The sequence below is a fragment of the Chrysoperla carnea genome, chromosome 1 (assembly GCF_905475395.1).
Source record: "Chrysoperla carnea chromosome 1, inChrCarn1.1, whole genome shotgun sequence".
Taxonomy (NCBI): domain Eukaryota; kingdom Metazoa; phylum Arthropoda; class Insecta; order Neuroptera; family Chrysopidae; genus Chrysoperla; species Chrysoperla carnea.
Genome location: NC_058337.1, coordinates 14,557,740 through 14,578,638, shown reverse-complemented (window position 1 = coordinate 14,578,638; position 20,899 = coordinate 14,557,740). Strand labels below are relative to the sequence as shown.

At 30.0% G+C, this 20,899-nt stretch overlaps 1 protein-coding gene across 1 annotated transcript; it reads left to right on the top strand.

The window, feature by feature from the left end:
- The first annotated feature begins 1,332 nt into the window (after positions 1–1,332).
- On the top strand, positions 1,333–19,811 carry LOC123291073 (lysosomal alpha-glucosidase-like). The gene is made up of 17 exons (XM_044871517.1): positions 1,333–1,383; positions 1,442–1,933; positions 3,208–3,359; positions 3,429–3,609; positions 4,426–4,525; positions 6,476–6,644; positions 8,563–8,632; positions 10,258–10,500; positions 11,460–11,607; positions 13,432–13,603; positions 15,696–15,829; positions 15,902–16,053; positions 16,726–16,874; positions 16,942–17,026; positions 17,811–18,075; positions 18,873–19,069; positions 19,657–19,811. Exons 2-17 carry the CDS (start codon positions 1,595–1,597, stop codon positions 19,714–19,716), a joined length of 2,616 nt encoding a protein of 871 aa, XP_044727452.1. The 5' UTR covers positions 1,333–1,383; positions 1,442–1,594; the 3' UTR covers positions 19,717–19,811.
- The last annotated feature ends 1,088 nt before the right edge of the window (positions 19,812–20,899 follow it).

Here is a 20,899-nt window from a genome sequence, read left to right as displayed (position 1 = left end):
TTACGTACAAAACATACTTTTTGTTTTGCGTCATTTGAAAGGCATACAATTGACTCTTCAACCGCATGATTTAAAAAAAATGAAATCGATCGATTTGTTGTTAAGATAGACTGCTCAGAAAATGAAATTTATACTTTCCATGTTCTGTGTAGTATCTTAAAAATCAATCGAACTATTTTACTTTTTTGAATGTGGTTGAACAAAGAATTTTATGCCCTTTCAAAAGAGGTATTACAAGATAGGGGCTATCATTTGGAATTTCAAAGTTGGAGTGGCTAGGGGTGAAGGGGTGAAACCTGAACTTCTCTAGGTACCATACAAGGTCTTTGGTTCAGAACTAATCAATTCCACCGTTAAGTGAGCAACTATTAACCTTTGGTTTGAGATGCGATATTAAATGAATTTAAAACAGAAATACGAAATAAGTAACCATAACCCATGAATGTAGAGTACTTTACAACTTTTGAACAACTCAAATTTTGGCCTTAAAAAACAAACCCATGCAGGTTTTTCGATTGCAGGTTTTTGTTTGATAGGCACGAAACTCAAATTCGAATTTCAACAATTTGATGCTGGACATAGTTCTATTTTTTTCAGATAGGTGAATTCCTAATTTGACGCTCAAAGCCAGCGTCAAGCGTCATCATGAAGTTACATCTTTTAAATTTGACGCTGCACATAGTTCTATTTTTTTCAGCTAGTTCAAATCCTAATTTGTCGCTCAAAGCCAGCGTCAAGCGTCATCATGAAATTACATCTGAAGGATTTCTTTAAAAAAGCGGACTGTCTATCCTGTGCGACACAGCCTACCCTGTGCGACACATTAAATTTTAAACACGGCCCACAAAAAGAGGGGCGTCTGGCAACGCTGGTGTCAAATTTGACATTGACAATTATTATGGATTTTTAACATTTGTTATAATGATATACATGTACAGAAGCACAAAATAATTTTTATAATTAAACACTATTTTGATTTTTAATGTTATTTATTTCAGTAACTTTTAGTTTACCATATTTTTTTTATTATTTTTTTTTTTTTTATCAAATATTCAAAAGGATATGACAGTTGATAATTAAAAAATGCATAATTTTTCCTTCATCTACGCAATCAAATATCATCAAGGAAAGACATTCACTCAAACTGTGATATAAATAAATTGTCAGTCAGTTATAAAAATAATATCGCTCCTTAGTCATGGTTTATCATTTATTCTTTGTTTAAATATATACTATGTAAATAAAATTGTTCTTTAAAAGTTACAAGCAAAAGGAAAATCATAAAATCAAAGTTAATCGATTAAAATGTTTTCTAAAAATTCAATTAAAAATCGATTGAAAACTACAAAAATACATTTACAAAATTTAACACAATCACGACATGTAAGTTTATGAAATGCAAATTAATTATGTAAAATCTAACATATTTGATCGTTTTTAGGATGACACTGGAACTACTAGTTATCAATTACTGAATATACCTTCAATTCCTTTCTATTATTCTAAAATAGCCATATATTGTGTATTAACTGTGCTTTTAATATTAATAAGTGTTCAATGTTACGTGGTTTATTATGAACCGGTAACTACGTTAATGAAAAAAGATCTACCAAATCCTCCTAAGCCGGATTCTGGTCGCTGTGTAGTTATAAAAGATAACGAGAAATTTGATTGTCATCCAGAAGAAGATCCTAATCAAGAAAAATGCGAACGTCGTGGTTGTTGTTGGTCTCCAAAAAATACAATTTACAACAAAACTAAGAATACTCCATTAGATACACCATATTGTTACTACCCTGTCAATTATGGTGGCTATAATTTTAGTGCTTCGACAAGTACTTATGTTCGAACATTTAAAAGTCCATACCCAAATGATATCACTGAATTAAAATTATCCGTGGCTCATCGAACTGCAAACTGTATGAATATTCGAGTAAGAATTTTATGAAACAAACTTTTCACAATGAATTAGTATCTAATCGAACTATATTAACTTATATTTTCTAAATTGTTGGGATTCTAAAAATTATTCATTAGCATTCTTATAACTTTTTATTTCAACAACTATTCTGACCTAATTTCATCATTTACATTTACTTTCTGAAATTTCCATTCACGTTCAATGGCGGATCTGATGATGATGGCGCCTTAGGGCTAAAGGCAAAGAATGCCTTTGGCCTATATCTATAAACGGACACTGATGCCCAAAAAAACATTATTTTCCTGAATAATTCTGAGAATGGTTATCCACTAAGTACTGAAAATACTACGATTGGCAAATATTTTATACATATATAAAAATAATTATTTAATACGATTATAAGAAATTCTAAAGCAATTTTACTTGATGAAAACGAACATGAATGTTAAACTATCGGCTTAATAAACAAGGGGTCGATGTTTTACAATATTTTAATATTGATGTTTTGAAAATATCGATGTATCGATTGCATCCCACCTTTGTCGTTTGCATGTTGTTTTCATTCTGAATACTCAAAGTAGAGACAAATTCTTGCGGAATGCTAAATTTTAAGCGTTCGTAGATGTTATATGACGCAGTGGGCAAATAATTTCTTTTGTTCATTACTAGTAAGAAATAGAAGAAAATTTGCATTGCAATGTTATTCTTGATAGAGTATTCGATTTTCAAGATTTCTAACCGCCCCAAAAATGTTCTTCGGGTCGTTCTAATCAAAGCTACGAATATATTATAATTATAGTATATGACTACCGTACGTGTGTGGTATGTGTGTGCTTGTGTATAGTTGTATTACGTTGTATTGTCTCGTTAGTTGGTATTAGTAGAGTGAAATTACGCCTTGTGTATATAACAGCCTTTTTTTGCTTAGATTTACTCCAGTATATGTGTTGTACGTTGTATCATTATTAACACGGTGGTCATATATACCTACTATAGTAGCTCGAAAACTGACCGTTATAAAATTTTATGGCCGCAAGAGCTTTTGATCAGAACGATCCGAAGAACATTTTGTGGCGAATTGAAAAAGTTTCACAGAAAGCCATTTTCCTATCCAATCGTGCAGGGTTCTTTACTAAGTAAACTGAAAAGCGTATTGAATTAAAGTTTTTTGTAAATAATAACCTTCTAATGATTTTGCTTGATCTCTTTTTAGTATAGGTACTATCTCTATTTTGAGTATTCAAAATGGCAAACTATATTCTGCCTCATGTTATTAATGTTTCTAGATTACACCAAACTATCCGTTACCTGTTCGATATGAATCTCCTTTTCCCATGATTATGGAACAAACTGTTGATAGTGAACAAAGTAATTTAAAGTACAGCATGAACAAGGACATATTCGGTTTCAAAGTATTTCACAAAGATGGAAGTATCATGTAAGATATTCAATTTAAGATATGCTAAATATAAAACAATCAAATAAAATTAAAGAAATTTTATTTTAGATTTGATATGGCACCTAATTCTGGATTTATTTACGCTGATCAATTTTTACAAATATCTTCAAACATGCCAAAAAATTCAACTTTGTATGGTATTGGTGAAAGGAGAGGAAATTTACGAATTGATACAAAAGTGTGGCAAAATTTTGTATTATTTAATGCTGATCAACCACCAGCAGAAAATGTATATTTTTTAATATACCATGCTCACAGTTAATGTTATACGTATTAATACCGCATTTAATGAGTGTATACAGAGTGATTCAATAATGCATATCACATTTCAAAAGTTTCAAGTAAATTATTTTTTCGAGATACCTTACATAAACATAACAAAAAATTTTATGTGAATGTCGCAGCGAACTAACTTAATTAGTCGTTCAATGAGCAGCCTTGCCTTTTTAATAAGCAGAGCCGTTCAACTAGCGACCTGAATAATATTCAGTCGTAGCGTCTGATACAACATTCAATGAACTGGTTGGCTGATGCTTAGGCCATTCATACAATAGAGTGTCCATTTGACAAAAAAAAAGTTATTTAAAATATAACATATTGTTATTTGGTAATCATGAGATAAAATAGCGTATCTTAAAAACAAATTACACATGTAAGTAATTAAAATATTACTTTTTAACGCAAGTTAAACTTCTATTTCATTTCGATCTGCAAGGAACTTAGTTTTTAAAATAAGCATATCTATTATTGCGACACTGTCTCACAGCGGGCATACAAATACGTTTTTGGATTCTCTGACCACCGAAAGGTGACTGACTTGTCACAGCCTCTCTCAAAGAAATTGTACTTTCGGAAATTACTGCAACCCTTGCCGTGAAAAGCTTTTTTTAAGAGTGTCATCCTTAGCTCCAACTTTTTGTCACATACAAGATCTAGTTGAGGTAAATACTTTGCAATAAAAATACGAAATTTGTACGTATAACCATTAGCGCCATGAAATTTAATTTTTATTAAATATTTTAACTTACTTGATAATTATTTTTAGATGAATTTGTATGGTTCACATCCTTTTTATTTAGTGAAAGATGAGTCCATTCAGAATCCACACTATTATGGAGTTTGGATGTTGAACAGTAATGCAATAGGTAATATTATTTACAACTTAATAATAAAAATATGTATGGTAGAATGTGAGTATAAGAATCGGTCGCAATCAAACATTTTGTGTCTAGCAGATAAATTAGCACTTCTTTCGCTACTGTGAATATAAACTACATATAATATAATCGTGCCTTGCGCATAACAATAATAGCTCGGGAAAATGAAGGATTTTTCACCGGGATTATCTTTATTCGGATGAAAGAAATGACACGTAAAAAGTCAAAATGTAGCGAAAATAGGTTTTTTTCAAATATCTCGTAAACTATTAAGTTTATGGCAGTTTTAGCTATTAGAAAATTTATCCGAAAATTAATTACAAAAAAAAGTTCTGTAAAAATAAAAATTTCCGTAGCGGTAATAGTTTTCGAAGTATTACACTGAGAAAAGTTAGAGTAAGTCCCTTACTCTACTACACGAAAAATAAGGTATTGTGTATTATGAATATTATAAGACAAATGAATAGAATATAAAACAAATGAACTATGTATTTATTTCTAATAAGAAGCTCTTACGCTCAAGAAAATTGTATGATTCAGAAATTCAGTAGTGAAGTATAGACAGGAAGGATGGGCATATCAATTTGTTACGAAATGTAAATACCGTAACTGTTCATGTCGCATGTCGTTAAAAGCAACAAATTTAAAATTGATTCATACAAGAAACGTCATGTAAGTAATATTCCTACATCGTCTCAATCCTCTCCGCGAAATCATATGTCAACTTCTTTCTATTTTGGTGCATTATGCATATTCTGCGATGAATTATTCAGCGAATTATCCTCCATATGATTACCTTATCATTCAAGGATACTGTTATCGATGCTGCAGAAGCACGTAATGATACTTATGGAGAAATTGTAAAAAATCGCATCAACCCGGTATACGACTTTGTTGCTGTGAATGCTACCTATCAAAACACATGTTTTGATCATTTTCTTTTTCCAAACTCTAATCGAAAGAAAGGTCATCCAATAAATAATAACAGTTCGAATGCAATTAATTTTAACTACATAGAAAATAATGAAGATTTTCTTTGGAAGAGTTAAAAGGTATACCTAAAGGGCATGTTATAGCTGATCGGACTATAATAAATTAATTAATTGAGTGTTATGGTCAGGAAATCATTATTACTACTAAATTGCGATCAATGACAGTTTTTTTTTTTTTTTTTTTTTGTGGTAATCAAGCTAATATTTTATGCTCTTCATGCTATGATAACAAAAAATAAATCCTAAAGAAGAAAGTCTTCGAATTTTAGAGACTGCTGCTTCAATTATAAGGGAAGATATCACATCAGCTATTGTCGGTACAGAGTTTTATCCACCAGCAGCAAAAATGTTGAATGATGTAAATTAAGATATTCCTAAAAGTTGAACCGAAGAAAAATGATATAATAATCGATACCGCGCGAACAATAACAAAAAATTATATTGACTTTGTTGAGGTGTTGATCGAAGCGTATTAACGGCAATATAATCCGAAAAGAATTAGAGTTATTTCTAGGCTTGTTTTTTTCTAGAATTCGGAATTAAAAAACTTGTTAATAACACTACTTTTCGAATGATCTCCATGTTAATTATCCGAACTTTAATTAAGTTTATCTCGAGTTAGAGATCGTCAATCTATTTAAAAATTGTATGGTCATTGTATTATAATATCCTTAATAAGTATAACCAAATTTAGAATTTTCTTACACCATGCCCATAGTGAGACAACAACCTTAACACATGATTTTAAACAAAATAAATAGCATAATTTGCAAGTCACTTGATTTTTTGGGTATGTACTTCATGTATGCATTGTAAGTATTTTTATCGCCCTACTTCGATAATCTCGGAAGTAGGGTTATCGATAACCATACCAACGCCAAAATATCACAAATATCGCTAAAGATTTTTTTTAATTTGGATTTTTTTTTTTTTTTTATGTCGATAGAAATAATTGTACAACCCAATCCAGCTATTACAATTCGAACATTAGGTGGTATACTTGATTTTTATATATTTAGCGGACCCACACCTGAAAGCATTTTACAAGAATATCACAAACTAATTGGTTTGCCACATATGCCACCATTATGGGCATTAGGTTTTCATTTATGCAGGTACTACTACAAGTATAATGGTGAGGAAGATGTACTGAAAAAATCCGCCCAAGGTACGTTAAGATTTTAATACCAATCAAAGATATCCTATTATCTGTCATTTTGCAGTAAGATTCAATCTCGTGACCCCAATCTAGGAAGAGATATAAACCTTCGAAATTGAAATATACTCATCAAAAGTATAAAAAGAAAATTTCAAAAACACTAAATTTTAAGCAGCTGTATCTCTCTTTGTACGGAGGATTGAAAGAGTGAGGAATATTATCCCTAAATTTTTATATGAAGTTTAGAAGCGCACAAAAATTATTTTAAACAAATCTGCTAAAACCACCTGAAAGATTGTTTATTTTTGTTGAAAATGAACTACAATAAGTTCCCGTATGAGCTTTTTGAATCAAGGTATTTGATTTCTAAGCAAAATAGACACTTCTTGATTTAAAATTCTGTATCTACTGAAATAATCATCGCACTAAAATTTGTCTCAAATCATTCGAAAACTTAAACTGTCTTCTTTAAGTACTTGCTACACTTTTGTAAAAAAATTTAATCACTCTCCCACTTTTTGTTTTTGAAACATGTAAAAAACAGTATTTTGTAAAAAAAGGCAATATCTAAAATTTCATTAGATTTTCTTAGCAGTTCATATCCCCAAAAGCAATACAAAACTAAGATTCTACGTCTTTTTTTTTTTGAAAGTTACAACTTTTAAAAGCTCAATTTAATTGAAAAGTAACTTTTTTAATTGATTTTAATTGAATCATGAATCAATAAAAAGACGTTTTTCAGAATTCTATGTATCCGCCTCAGTTCTAATGAACTTTTCTCAACTTTTCTTGCATATAAATATATACCGAAAAATATCCGTCTGAGGTAGTGAATACCAAATCCGTCGAAGTTCGTTACCCAAATCTTTATCACGTAAGTCAAAATGTAAATAATGCTTAACTGAAATTTTACATTGATACTATAGATTTTAGATATCGTCCTTTTTTCAAAATGTCTACCTAATGCAAACTATCCGCGCAAAAAATCCTAAAATATGGAAATAAAAATGCTGTTTTTTTGACATGTTTTAAAAACGAAAAGTGGGAGAGTGGTTAAATTTTTTACAAAGCAATATGCAAGGGCTTAAAAGAAGGCAATTTAGGTTTTGGAATCATAAGAAACAAACAGTGCGATGATTATTTCAAAAGATATAAGATTTTAAATCCAGAAGTGTCAATTTTGCTTGGAAAGCGAATGTCTTAGTCCAAAAAGTTCATACAGGAACTTTTTAAAGCTCATTTTCAAGAAAAATAAACTCAAGGAACAAAAACTTTCAAGTTGTTTTTGTAGAAGCAGATTTGTTGTAACTAACTTTTAAAATTTTTGTGCGCTTCAACTTTATATTAATATTTATGCATAACATTCCTCACCCTTTTACCCTTCGTTCATATCTGCAAGGGATTGTAAAAATTTTTAAGCCATAAGTTTCAAAACTAAACTGCTAGTACAGGTTTTCAAATGAGCTATTGCGGTTCCAAATTTAGCGCACTTGTTCGACATAAGTGCATCGCGAATATGGGACAGATAAGTAACGATCGACTTATCCGCAACTTTGTACCAAATCTCGAAGAAATCCCCCAAAGTTTTTCCAAAAACAACAAGTTTTATGTAGAGAGATGAAAGAGATTTATCTACCCATGTTTCGCGATACAGCCATATCGAAAAGGGATTGACTCGGAATTATTTCAATTTTGGGGGTTTATATCCACTCCCTAATACGGGCTGTGAAATTGAATCTCAGTACAAAACGACAGATAGCAGAATATCTTTGACTTATTAAAATCTCGCATGGTTTTTTCCTGTACATCTCCCACACCATAATTATACGTAAATTTATAAATTATTATACATACTTAATAAATAACATTTGTAGATATGGTACTAAAACTTTAAATAAAACGAAAGAAATATTTTTAAGAAATAAAAATGCTGGAATTCCAATTGTAAGTATTATTGTAAGCGCTTCGGAACAATTAAAAACTTTTAAATATAAGCTTTTAACTGAGGAAAGCGCAAATTTTAATGAAATAATTGGTTTATTGAGTTGAGAGAATAACTTTTTTGTTTTTAAATACTTAATTGACTAACAAATGTACATTATATTTTTGTCCAAAATGATTAGTTTTACGCATTTCAAAATTTCTTTTGAAATCAATTGTGACTCAAAATAACTGCTGTTGCTTTTAATGTGCTAGATTAAAAGTCCTACTTCATAAAAAATTTATAATTGCAATAATACAGGTCTTTGAGAGTTACGTCGGGCAAAATCGTCTTAGGAGAAAAATTACTGGAAGACTTAATTTATTATATTTTGAGACTCCAGAAAATGTGGAATGAACGAAATTAAAGATTTGAATGCGCTAATCTGAATCATTTTCTGGCATTGGTGTTCCAAAATTTTCACAATACGTGACAAAATTCGTCAATCTGACATCAGATTTGTAATCAGCCACCAAAAATACCTTCTAGATAACATTTTGAACAATATGTATTTAGTTTTCCTTTTTAGTGCCAAAAAGTGAAATTTCGGGTCAAAAATGGCACGATTGGAATACGTGACAGATATCGTGTAATCTGACATCGGATTCGTATTCAGCGACCAAAAATACCTCCTAAATGACAATTTTAAGCCAAAATAAACATTTCAAAAAAAAAATCGAACTACATATGCCCCCCGCTGGATTCTATGTCTCCTTATGATTAGGCTAAGTTGGCTGAATGTTCCTTGGGGTCCTATAAACACCTTAAAAAAAGTTTCATTTAAATTGGTGCCCACTTTTTCATTTTCAACACTTTTCCTTCTTATTTATTGTATTATAGGATTTTCAAATACATATTCAGTGATGCCGCACTTAACATAGTATTTATTATTCCTAATTAAATTTAAACGTAATTTGGTTATGCTCTTTTAATTTTCTTTATTTTGATACCTTACTCGATAGATTTGGTCAATTTTTTGTTTATTAACGTATTACTATTTTGCGCCAAAAATATGCCATTTTGGTTTGAATATGGAGTGAACATCTATCTAAGGACATTTGGCTTATTAATATAGAGTGTAGAAGTGTAAAGGGGAATCATCTCTTTTTATTAAATGTTTCCATCGTAAAACATGAAATTAAGATGGCGCTGCTGTAGCAAAAGTGTACATTTTAAAAGAAGTGCTCAAAGTAATAAGAGTAGGATAGAGAACTAAACAAGTTATTTGATACACAAGCGCCATTCTAGCCACCACTTTATTTAATGCTGTTTTGTGGAAACTTTTTTAATTAAACAGCCATAAGAGATTATTCGTCATTGCACTTCTACACTTCATAGTTTTTAAGACGAACATAACGATACCTTAAGTGTCGAAATAAAGAAATACATGCAAAGATAAAAAAGAACTATTTTTGCTGACGGGCATGCTAACTTAAGTGGTTTTGGAAGGGATCTATGCTTGTTTAATGCTTATGATTTTCACTGGATATTTCACTAACAATTTATTGATTGCTTTAAAATTCAACGTTCTCTAAATAAATACGGCTTAAATTTCAAGACAAACTGTTTACTATTACATTTTTTTCAGGACGTTCAATGGAATGATTTGGATTATATGGAAGCAAATAATGATTTCACTTATGATAAAAATTCATTTAAAGACTTAGCGAATTTTATCCACGAATTACATGATCAGGGTGTAAAATGGGTTCCATTAGTTGATATTGGTATTAGCGGCAGCGAGGCCAATGGTACATATCCACCATATGATTTAGGTGTAAATATGGACATATTTGTTAAAAATTATACTGGAGGTATATTTATTGGAAAAGTAAGTCCAACAAAAATTGTACAATGTTTCAGCATGCTTAGTTTTATTATACTTAACTATAAAAATACAAATTTTTTATGGATAGTGTTAGTGTTTCAATGTATTAATTTTAAAATCAAAATACATATATGTAGCCTGGAAAAAAAGAGCACCATGCCACAAAAAGCAGGAGCCAATTAGAACAAAAGACAAATATTTTAGTTATTTAGTTTTTTAACTCCCTTCATTGAATATTTTGCAATTATTACACCTTTTCGACGAAATATCTGGGATTTGGTTTTTTTTGGAATTTATTCCTTAAAAATCGATTTTGATATAATGAATGACCTCGTTACGTGTTTGGTGCGCAACCTATCGTGCACACCTTTCACTTTTCAGTAATGCGTGTGTATAACTTGTATGCTTGTGTGCTGTTGACAAAGCATCTATTGTTTGAAATTGACAATAACTTGACTGATACAACACACAGCGTAGTTGTTACCCACCGATACATAATGATTTCATAGCTACTCAGCCAACGTGCATCGTACGTCTTTAGATTTTTTCGGGTTACCATATATAAATTAAACAACATAGTACGTATAACAGACAATATTTGACAGACAATCTATTGTTTAAAGGAGTACACTCCAGCCGTGCGTCGTAGCTAGTTTCTTTTAAAATTCATTTAACTCCAAGACACTACTCGAGGTACGTAGCTTGTCGATACTAGTTTAAAATGGGACATTTGCAGATACGTTGCGAGTTGAAATTAAATAAACTAACTAAACTCAAAAACATTGTACAGACGTGGTTACGTTTAATATTGTATAAAAAAGTATGCAGATGTTATTTTCCATTGCATCTAAGATTTCATTTACCCAAAAAATTCAAGCCAATGCTTAATTAAGTACTTTTATTTCGTAAAATAACTGTCTCCTTCTAACTTGGATAAATCTAAATAAAAATTATTATTTAAGGTTTGGAATGGTAAATCTACAGTTTGGCCTGACTTTTCACATAAGAATGTATTAGTCTATTGGCAAAAACTATTTCAAGATTTTCACAATGAACTGTCGTTTGATGGAATATGGTTAGATATGAATGAACCATCCAATTTTTATAATGGTAATTATAGAACAATTATTTGGTTTTGGTACAATCTTGATATTGTGGCAAAGACTTAAGTGATTACGATATTTACGACGTCACGATTTAAAAATGGATAATTTGTTAAAATAAAAATGATGACCATTTAATGAGTTTTCCATACCATGAAGATTCACTAATTGTCCGTAACTCTTTTAATTGAAATCTTCGCAGAATTTCCATATTACTATTGCTAGCAGTTTCCCATAATTTAATGCCATACGTCCACACAGGTTTAAATATTGTATTATACTCTAACACTTTATTGTTTCATACTAACTCAGAATTTTAGTTTAATCTCGTTAACTTGAATACGCCACTTATTCATTCAATTTTGTATTTTATCGATACTGGCCTGTAGCTTTTGAGAAGCTGAATTTGGATGTACATTAATGGATATAATCGCATTATCATCTGCAAATATAGCTGCTTTTTAAAAATTAAGAGAAGCGGCTGAATTCGAAAGATAGCATCCACATGACAAAATGAAAAGGTTTTCAAATGAATTTTAATTGATTGCGATGTAAGCCAATTAAATAAAAATCCGGTAGTCGTAAAATGTTAAAATTTTTGATTAAGGACTGTTGTAATACCCAGTTATGTAGCTTTTCTTGTGTCCAAAGAATTTAAAATTATAGTCAGTAGAATTTTGAAATTTTCTATTTGGAAACGTCGAAACATCATTATTTGTATGTAATGATAAAAAAAATTTTCGAAGAATAATGTTTTTTAAATTTGGGATTTAAAACTGTTGTAACATCTAGATGTGTACTATTTTGTTCGTAGCGATTTCAAAAATTTTGAATATGTCCTACAATTTAAAAACCATTAGCCGTAGAATTTTGAAATTTTATTTCTCAAAATTGATATCTCGAATAATTCAAACACCTTTAGTCGTGAAAGTTGAAATTTTGGATTATTTTAATCATTAGCCATAGAATAATTAAAAATAAAACGAAAACTTTTGTCTGTTCGAATATAGAACAAGTAGAGCTTTACTTTATATTTAAAAGAGGTACGTAGAAGAGAAATTAAATTATAAACAGAAGTAGGTATTAAAATTTCATTTCAAGAGCATTCTGGGGAATGTCACAAACATTAATAGGCATCCGAGTGTCCCGTTTGCGAGCTGCTAGCTGCTCCTGAATAAAGATATCTTAAAAAATGCCAATCTTAGATAGGGGAGAAACCCACTTGCTTTGGAAATAGGCGTTCCGAAAATCTTATATCACTTTAAAGGGCCTCTATAAACAAAATTGTTGCGTCTATTACAGGATACTGGCTAGGCGGCAGGCACGCTGAATGCCTGAGCCTGACAGTGTACCAGGATTATTACATGAGTTTTCACAGTGGTGAGGTGGAGGAAACGATCTGTCATCACTTCTGCCACTGTTTAGGTCTTGCCATGAGGAGATGAACTCACTCGAGCCAGCCTTTCTACGACAACCTCTCCGACCATTAAGTTCGTTGAGGTCAAAGCTATCTTGTAGCTCTTAAAGAGCTCCAAATGGTTCATGGAGGAGTGGTCAGGAATGGGGAAACTCTCTTTCGGTAACACAACGGACCATTTGGTTTAAGTGTGCTCCATTCCAGGACAGCCACTTTAACCTAGCCTAGGCTTGATATAAAGAAAGATTCAATGATAATACTTTCGGGACTAAACGAATTGTTTGTGTGCTTTATTATTACTCTGGGCGTATGTATATTAAATAGAGCAGCAGTGCACACGTTCTCTAACAATTTACAGATGAATATAACACATACTATATTTTATATTTTATTATTTATATAATTTTTAAATAGGTGCTGAAAATGGATGTCCAGATACGAATTTAGAAAATCCACCTTATTTACCAAGAGTTAATGGTGGCATGTTACGATATAAAACATTTTGCATGACTGCAAAACATGAATATAGTGATCACTATAATTTGCATAACGTTTACGGTGCATTAGAAGTTTACAACACATATCGGTAAAGTTTAAATTTTGATTTGTATTCAAAAATATTGAATTAATCTGGGTTATAAACTATTTGCATGCCAAATTTCATCTAAATTCATTGACCAATTCTGTGAGACTTTTGACGATTTCACTACGGTGATCAAATTGGGTTTATACATTTTTAATTTGAAATAAGTGTGAAACGGTGTGACATATCAATATGATTATACCATGTATATATGAAATATACATAGTATTATAAGTTTAGTCCCAAGTTTGTAACGCCTAAAAATATTGATGCTACAAAAAAAAAATTGGTATAGGTGTTCATAAAATCACCTAATTAATCCATTTCCGATTGTCCGTCCGTCCGGCCGTCCGTCCGTCTGTGGTCACGATTACTCAAAAACGAAAAGAGATATCAAGCTGAAATTTTTACAGCGTGCTTAGGACGTAAAAAGTGAGGTCAAGTTCGTAAATGAGCAACATGGGTCAATTGGGTCATGGGTCCGTAGTACCTATCTTGTAAATGGTTAGAGATAGAATAAAAGTTTAAATGTTAAAAAATGTTCCTTACAAAAAAATAAACAACTTTTGTTTGAAACATTTTTTTGTAAACATCACTGCTTATCCACGAGGGCGTTAATTAGGTACAAATTTTATAGTATGTATTAACATAGGAATATCAAAGTGAATATCTTTTGTTATTTACATGACGTCAAAAAAAACAAACGATTGCGCATCAACACTTGCGCATTATATGAGAATATCAGTTAAGGTAGTACCAGCATGAAATCACTTTTCGACAGATTTGGCCAAATTTTTTTTCTCGGGTTTATAATAGCTTTATTTATGAATTCCTAAAATTTCATAATTTTTGACCGTTTAGATCGCGAGATATTTAAAGACAAAGTTCGCGATTTTGAGGGTCATGTCCCATTTAAAGCATGTAAAATGTCCGGTCTCTCCAACTATTTTTTATGATATTATTATATATTGAAGAAAAAGTAGAAAAAAATGTTTATACAATACAATTCTAAAAAAAAAATTTAGAAATTAATTTTCACTTTCGAGATATTAATTTTGACGTAAATTGATCGAAATTGGGACGTTGGCATAATTATTTCCCATTTTAAACGGTCAAAATTTCTGAAACTTTGGGAATTAATAGTAAGCATTATTAAATTCTTAAATTTAATTTTTCGTTAAATTCTGTCGAAAAAAAAATTGTACCATTGCTTTAACATAGAAACTGCAAATACCATGCTGGAACATCCTTAAATATGTCAGATATGTATGTATATGAAATGTGACAGAGTTATCAACACTGCCTATACATGGTATTTCAACAATTAACTCAGTCAATTGTTTGTTTTCACTTGTTTCTTTTTAATTTTAGACATTGGATTATGGAAATTTATTTAAAAATGATTTCATGTAAATGAACGCCTTTTAGAAATAACAACAAGACGATTTTCTTGTACAAAAAATATAATATATATGTGCATTCCATATCACAAACCACACTAAATCGTTACTTTCGTAGATGTAAATATGATAAATATAAACAGTATTCGCAATTCTAAAATTCTTCTACATCGAAATTATAAATCGGCTTAAACACAGAAATTGCATTATTTGAAGTTTAAAAAACCCACGACTAACCTGTCTATCGCTTTATGATAAACCCATATGTATTTTCATGAATTACTTTAACATGCACAAATATTAACAATTTGGTGTGTGTTTGTGGTATACAAATTTAATTGACTCTTTCATTTGTAAGAGGCGATTATTTACAAAAAATTATTTTTAAATTAAAATTACATGACCCAAATTTTTTTTAAATCATTTTGATATCTTATATCGTTTTGTTTTTATTTCAATTAAAAAATGTATAACTAGTTTTTACTAGTACCTGTAGTTTTAGAAGGTTTGAAGACTATTTTCCAAAAGAATCGTTTTTTGACTGAACTCAACAAACTGTAACGTATTTTGTTCCTCGTTATTTTAAATTCATTGATGACATGAGGTGCACAAAAAAGTATGAACAAATCGTACGGGTGGTCTTGTTCCATAATATACTGTTTTCATGTCCTTAACAAAAATAAAAATTATTTCAGTGCTTTACGTTCACTGGGTCCAAACCGTCCATTTATTATATCACGATCATCATTCTCTGGACTTGGACATTATGCTGGACATTGGAGTGGTGACGTATTCTCAACATGGCATGATTTAAAACGCACAGTTTCAGGTAAAATTATTAATAGGAATTAGGCATATTTTTCATATTTTCTTATTTTATAAAATTTGTATTTTACTATAGAAATGTTATCGTTCAGTCTGTTTGGTATACCGTTAATGGGTGCAGACATTTGTGGATTTAATTGGAATACAACTGTTGAATTATGTGCACGATGGTATCAATTGGGTGCATTTTATCCATTTTCTAGGACTCATAATACTGATGATGCCATTGTAAGTAATTCTTCTATTGCAGTAGTGTTGACAATGTACTCTTCAAAAATATAACGATAGCATAGGTACTACACTTCATTTAATATTGTTCTGTTTATGCATATCGACACTGTAATTCCAAAAGGTCGTAATAAATCAAAATTTAAAACTTTTTTATTGGTACTAAGGCTCTATTCATTCTTTGAATACCGAAAAACAATTTTAGGTCAATTGGTGGTGGTCTATTATATTTCATAATCGATTCCAAAAACTAACGGGGAAAGGAAAATGACATAGTAGATTAAATTAAAAATTTGAAAATTGACAAACAATCTTTTGGAATTACAGTAACGATATACCAGTCTTCCTTCAGCGATAGATATTGCATGCGATTTCTAGTATGATCTAGATCTAAAAGTTTGAAGAATGTGTCTATAATTAATTCAATAGAGCCGACTTCAGAATAAATGTAAAAAGAGTTAAAATGGAGACTACAAGGTCTCGAAAAATAATTTAATAAAAATTTGAATATTTCAAGGGAATCTGATTTTTTTATAGCCAGTTTATAAACAGGACTATATCTTATGATGTATGTAATATGTATGCTACATCTTGCCTAAAACATGCAAACATGAAACAGTTTTATTTTTATTTTTGAACTTCGAAATTAATTAGAATTTTATATGCATTTAGGCACAGGATCCAACCGCATTAGGAGACAAAGTCTTAAACGCTGCTAAAAAATCTTTATTAACTCGATATTCATTGATATCATATTTATACACATTATTTTATCGTGCAAATCAAAATGGTTCAACTGTAGCTCGCCCATTATTTGTGGAGTAAGAATTTGTTGTAGATTTTATTATTCATTATTTAATACGTTCAATATTAAATTTTTACTTTCAGATTTCATGACGATAAATCTACATATGGTTTAGATGAACAATTTTTATGGGGACCTAGTCTTATGATTATTCCAGTTTTAGATGAGGTAAAGTAACTAACTGTGTTTGCATTCCCATAGCCCAAAACAGAGGATAAAATATGCATAGAATGATATTTTATACACCTTACATTGGTGAAGAAAATTCCCATACTTAAGGTATACTGCATTAGAAATAAATTGTATCAATTTTTCACATTTATAAAAATGATATATTTTTATTTAATAAACACATATCTCCTCTCCTAGGAAAATATCTTCTGGCGTTTAGATTTCCTCCAAATGAATGTGGGAATTATAGATGTGTCCTTGTTACTCTTACATAGTCTTATGAAATAATTTTGACAAAAACACTCAAAAAAGAAAGTATTTACACATATACATATTTATTTTTACCCATATATCCATATAAATGTTGCTATACATACATAATTATTTCTTTTTACCTATATTACCGGTTAAGATTTCTGATAACTTGTTTAATTCATTCAGAGACTATAGCTCACAATGGCGAGCTATAGTCTCTGAATGAATTAAAGATAGCGAGACCATAGCTCACAATGTAAAGGAGTAATCAAACTATATTTGACCTTGAGAGACACCTTGTAGTAGCTCCATAGACATTGTCTTTAAGTAGCTTACACACCTAATACTTTTTTTGTAATGCTATTAGTTATGCATTTTGCCATTTTGGTTATTAGTTCGTGTATTGACCACATTAAATCTTAGTGCTCTGGTTTGGGCAACAAACCAAGCTGTTGATTTTGAAAATATTTAAAATAAATTACAGATATTTATAGATTTTAATTAAATAACACTTTCTAAATTTTAGGGAAAATCTAAAGTAAATGGTTACTTACCAAAAGGTATTTGGTATGATTTTTATTCGGGTGTTTCATTACAAAGTGGAGGAGAATTTTTGGAATTTAATGCAGCACTTGATTCTCAAATACCTTTATTACTACGTGGTGGTAGAATAATAACAACACAAAAACCAGAGTTAACCACAAGTTTAACTATTAAAAATCCAATAAAAATTATGGTTGGATTGAGTGAAATTCAGACTGCAATTGGAGAAGTCTATTTTGATGATGGAGGTATATATGATTATCATTATAATTACGTCGTTTATTACAAAATTTTGAAGACTTGGGCAAGGAAGTCGATTGAAACGAATATTTAAAAAATTTTAAGCATGCAAGACTTTTAACATGTATTGAAACAAAAACCTAGAAACAGTAGCAAAAGTCTTTTTTTAGACTTTTTTCAATCAATATAGATCGTACAGCAAAAATTTTTTTCGCCAAAATTCGGAAAGTTATTTCAAGAGGATTGAGTTTTCGTAAGAAGATAAAAAAATACCAAATTGAGCTAAAAAATTTGGCATAAAATAACTCCAGCATTGATTAGCCAGAAAAACTTTTTCTATATCTATGGACAGACCGAGCGTGATGCCCAAATTAATTTGTTTCCAATATTTTAAAACAAGAAAAGGCCTTTATTTTCTTCTCGATACTACCATTAATTACGTTTCACACACCACAGCGTTTCAAAAATCACAAAAAAATATCGCAATGAATAGGAATGGGAGTGTTATAGAGGCTTAAACTTTTTAGATTTCATTGTAAATTTTCACATTTAATAGCTTATAAACAAACTGCTACTAATTTTTACATCCTGTGCAATAAATGTTCTGTGCTTTTTTGTTCGTCATTCATTAGGAACGTCGCACAAACTGTTATCTTATAATAAACATAACGTCACAATTGCTAAATACCCTTCCTTACATATAAATAATATAAATTTAACCCTGTTTGTGAAACGAATGACCCCTAAGAATTACTTATTATCTTAGAAACATTTTGACTAAATTAGAAACAAATTTATTTTCTAGTAACATTCTCTGGAAATGGTTCATTATTTTCAATCGATATCAAAAACGGTGTGTTAAATGTTAGTATTTTGGAATATAATTATAAAAACATTCCAAAAGTTAATGAAATTGTGATTCTGGGAAAAACTGAACCTGTGTCAAGTGTTATTGTGAATGAAAAAAATGTGACCACCTTTAATTATGATTCTACACTAAAAGTAAGTTAAACGAAGATAACTTCTCGATTATGAATTACAGAATTAATACAGCAGGTTTAATTTTTGGAATAAAATACATTCTTTACTGGAAAATACTTCGTACTAATTTGATCTCAATCCAATTTCGTTCAAACTTCGAATTATGAAGAATTTGATTGTATGCGCAACATCTTTTATTTTTATAATAACCTTAGAATTAGAGTTAATTTTCGACAATTCTGAGATAATTATATTAGCTCAGTAGATTTTTATTTATTTTTAAATAATTTTAATTTTTAAAATTTTTCTTCATTTCGGTTATCTAAAGATATCGCGAGTAAAATAAGCTGCATTTGTGCTTCTACAGTTCAAAAACAACACTGAACATATTGCGCTATATGCTGTAATAATTTAAATGAATATATATCTCGCAAAATCCTTTGCAGGGTAGAGGATTCACTATTAGCAGTCCTTGTTCTATGGGATCAAATCACATAATTTTTTGGGGGTCAATTTTATTACGAAATATTTTCTATGATAGCCTTGTATTTTTTCATTTGTATACCCTTTGTATATATTAATTTCATTAATTTTTTTTCTTTTTATAGGTGTTGAAAATTGTGGATTTGAACGCTGATATTTCAAACTTGCTAGTTAGTTATCATTAATCCTATGGAGACTGAATATCAATTTTTGTCAATTATATTATATAACTATTTTAGTCTTTATACATTATTATATATTTTGGGAAAGTAAATTGAAATTTGGATAATCATAAACAATTTTTAGAAAATTTCTTAATAATAAAATTGATTTTCAAATTAAGGTATCTTAGAAAGAGTAACAGTATAGTAGCAGCACAAGGGTAATAGCAAACAGGTAAATAGAACAACGCGTCGACGCTTGCGTTATTCACTTCTAGATTAGACTAAATATTCGTCAAAAATAAATCTTTGTTTATTGTTTTTTCGTAAACTAAATGGTCAATTACATCCTTCTTAGGCTCAAAGCGTCCCTAATTTGTAAAATTCATAGCTAATTATTAAGCAAAAAAAAATAGCGCGATTTTCGGAATACGCGACCGAATTCGTTAATCTGACATCAGATTCTTAATCAGCGACCAAACATACCTCCAAGATAACAGTTTGCATGATAAATACTTAGCTGTCTTACTTACTTATGCCCCAGGTGGGGGCTTATGCCCTCTTATGACTTTAAGTTAATTAAGTTATTGACTAGTTAGGAATGTTGCCTGGGGTCTTATAAACACATTACAAAAACTTTCATTTAAATCGTTGCTGTTTCCCAACTTTTCCTATGCATCTCGGCTTATTAGTTGTATTACAAAATACATTGTTCTTATGGAGAAATCTCAAAAAAACGACATTTTTGGAAATTTTTGTTAATTTTCACTGGGAACGACGGAAAACAAAAAAACTTTAATAGAAAGTATTAGCGTAATTAAACGTATTAGCAAAGATTTAGAAAAGAAAAAAACTAAGTGTCTCTATCAAATAAGGGATGTACGAGCAGGGTAGATTTAGGGTAGAAATTATTTTTATCTTAGTTTCAACTTTGATGATGAATTTTATTATAACTTCATGAATGTAGACGAAAAATAAGAATAAAATTTTTCGATATCTGCCTTGTCTTTCAAAATAATGAAAATTTTCAATAATTTAAAAATTATGCAAGATATCGAAAAATTGTATTCTTACTTTTCGCCTTATATTGTCAAGTTATAACATAATCAAAATTGAAAACATATATTTTTTAAATTTTATATTATTTAAAACAATACAATTCAAACAATATTGAAATTATCCACCTAGAAAATTTAGAAATTGGTTG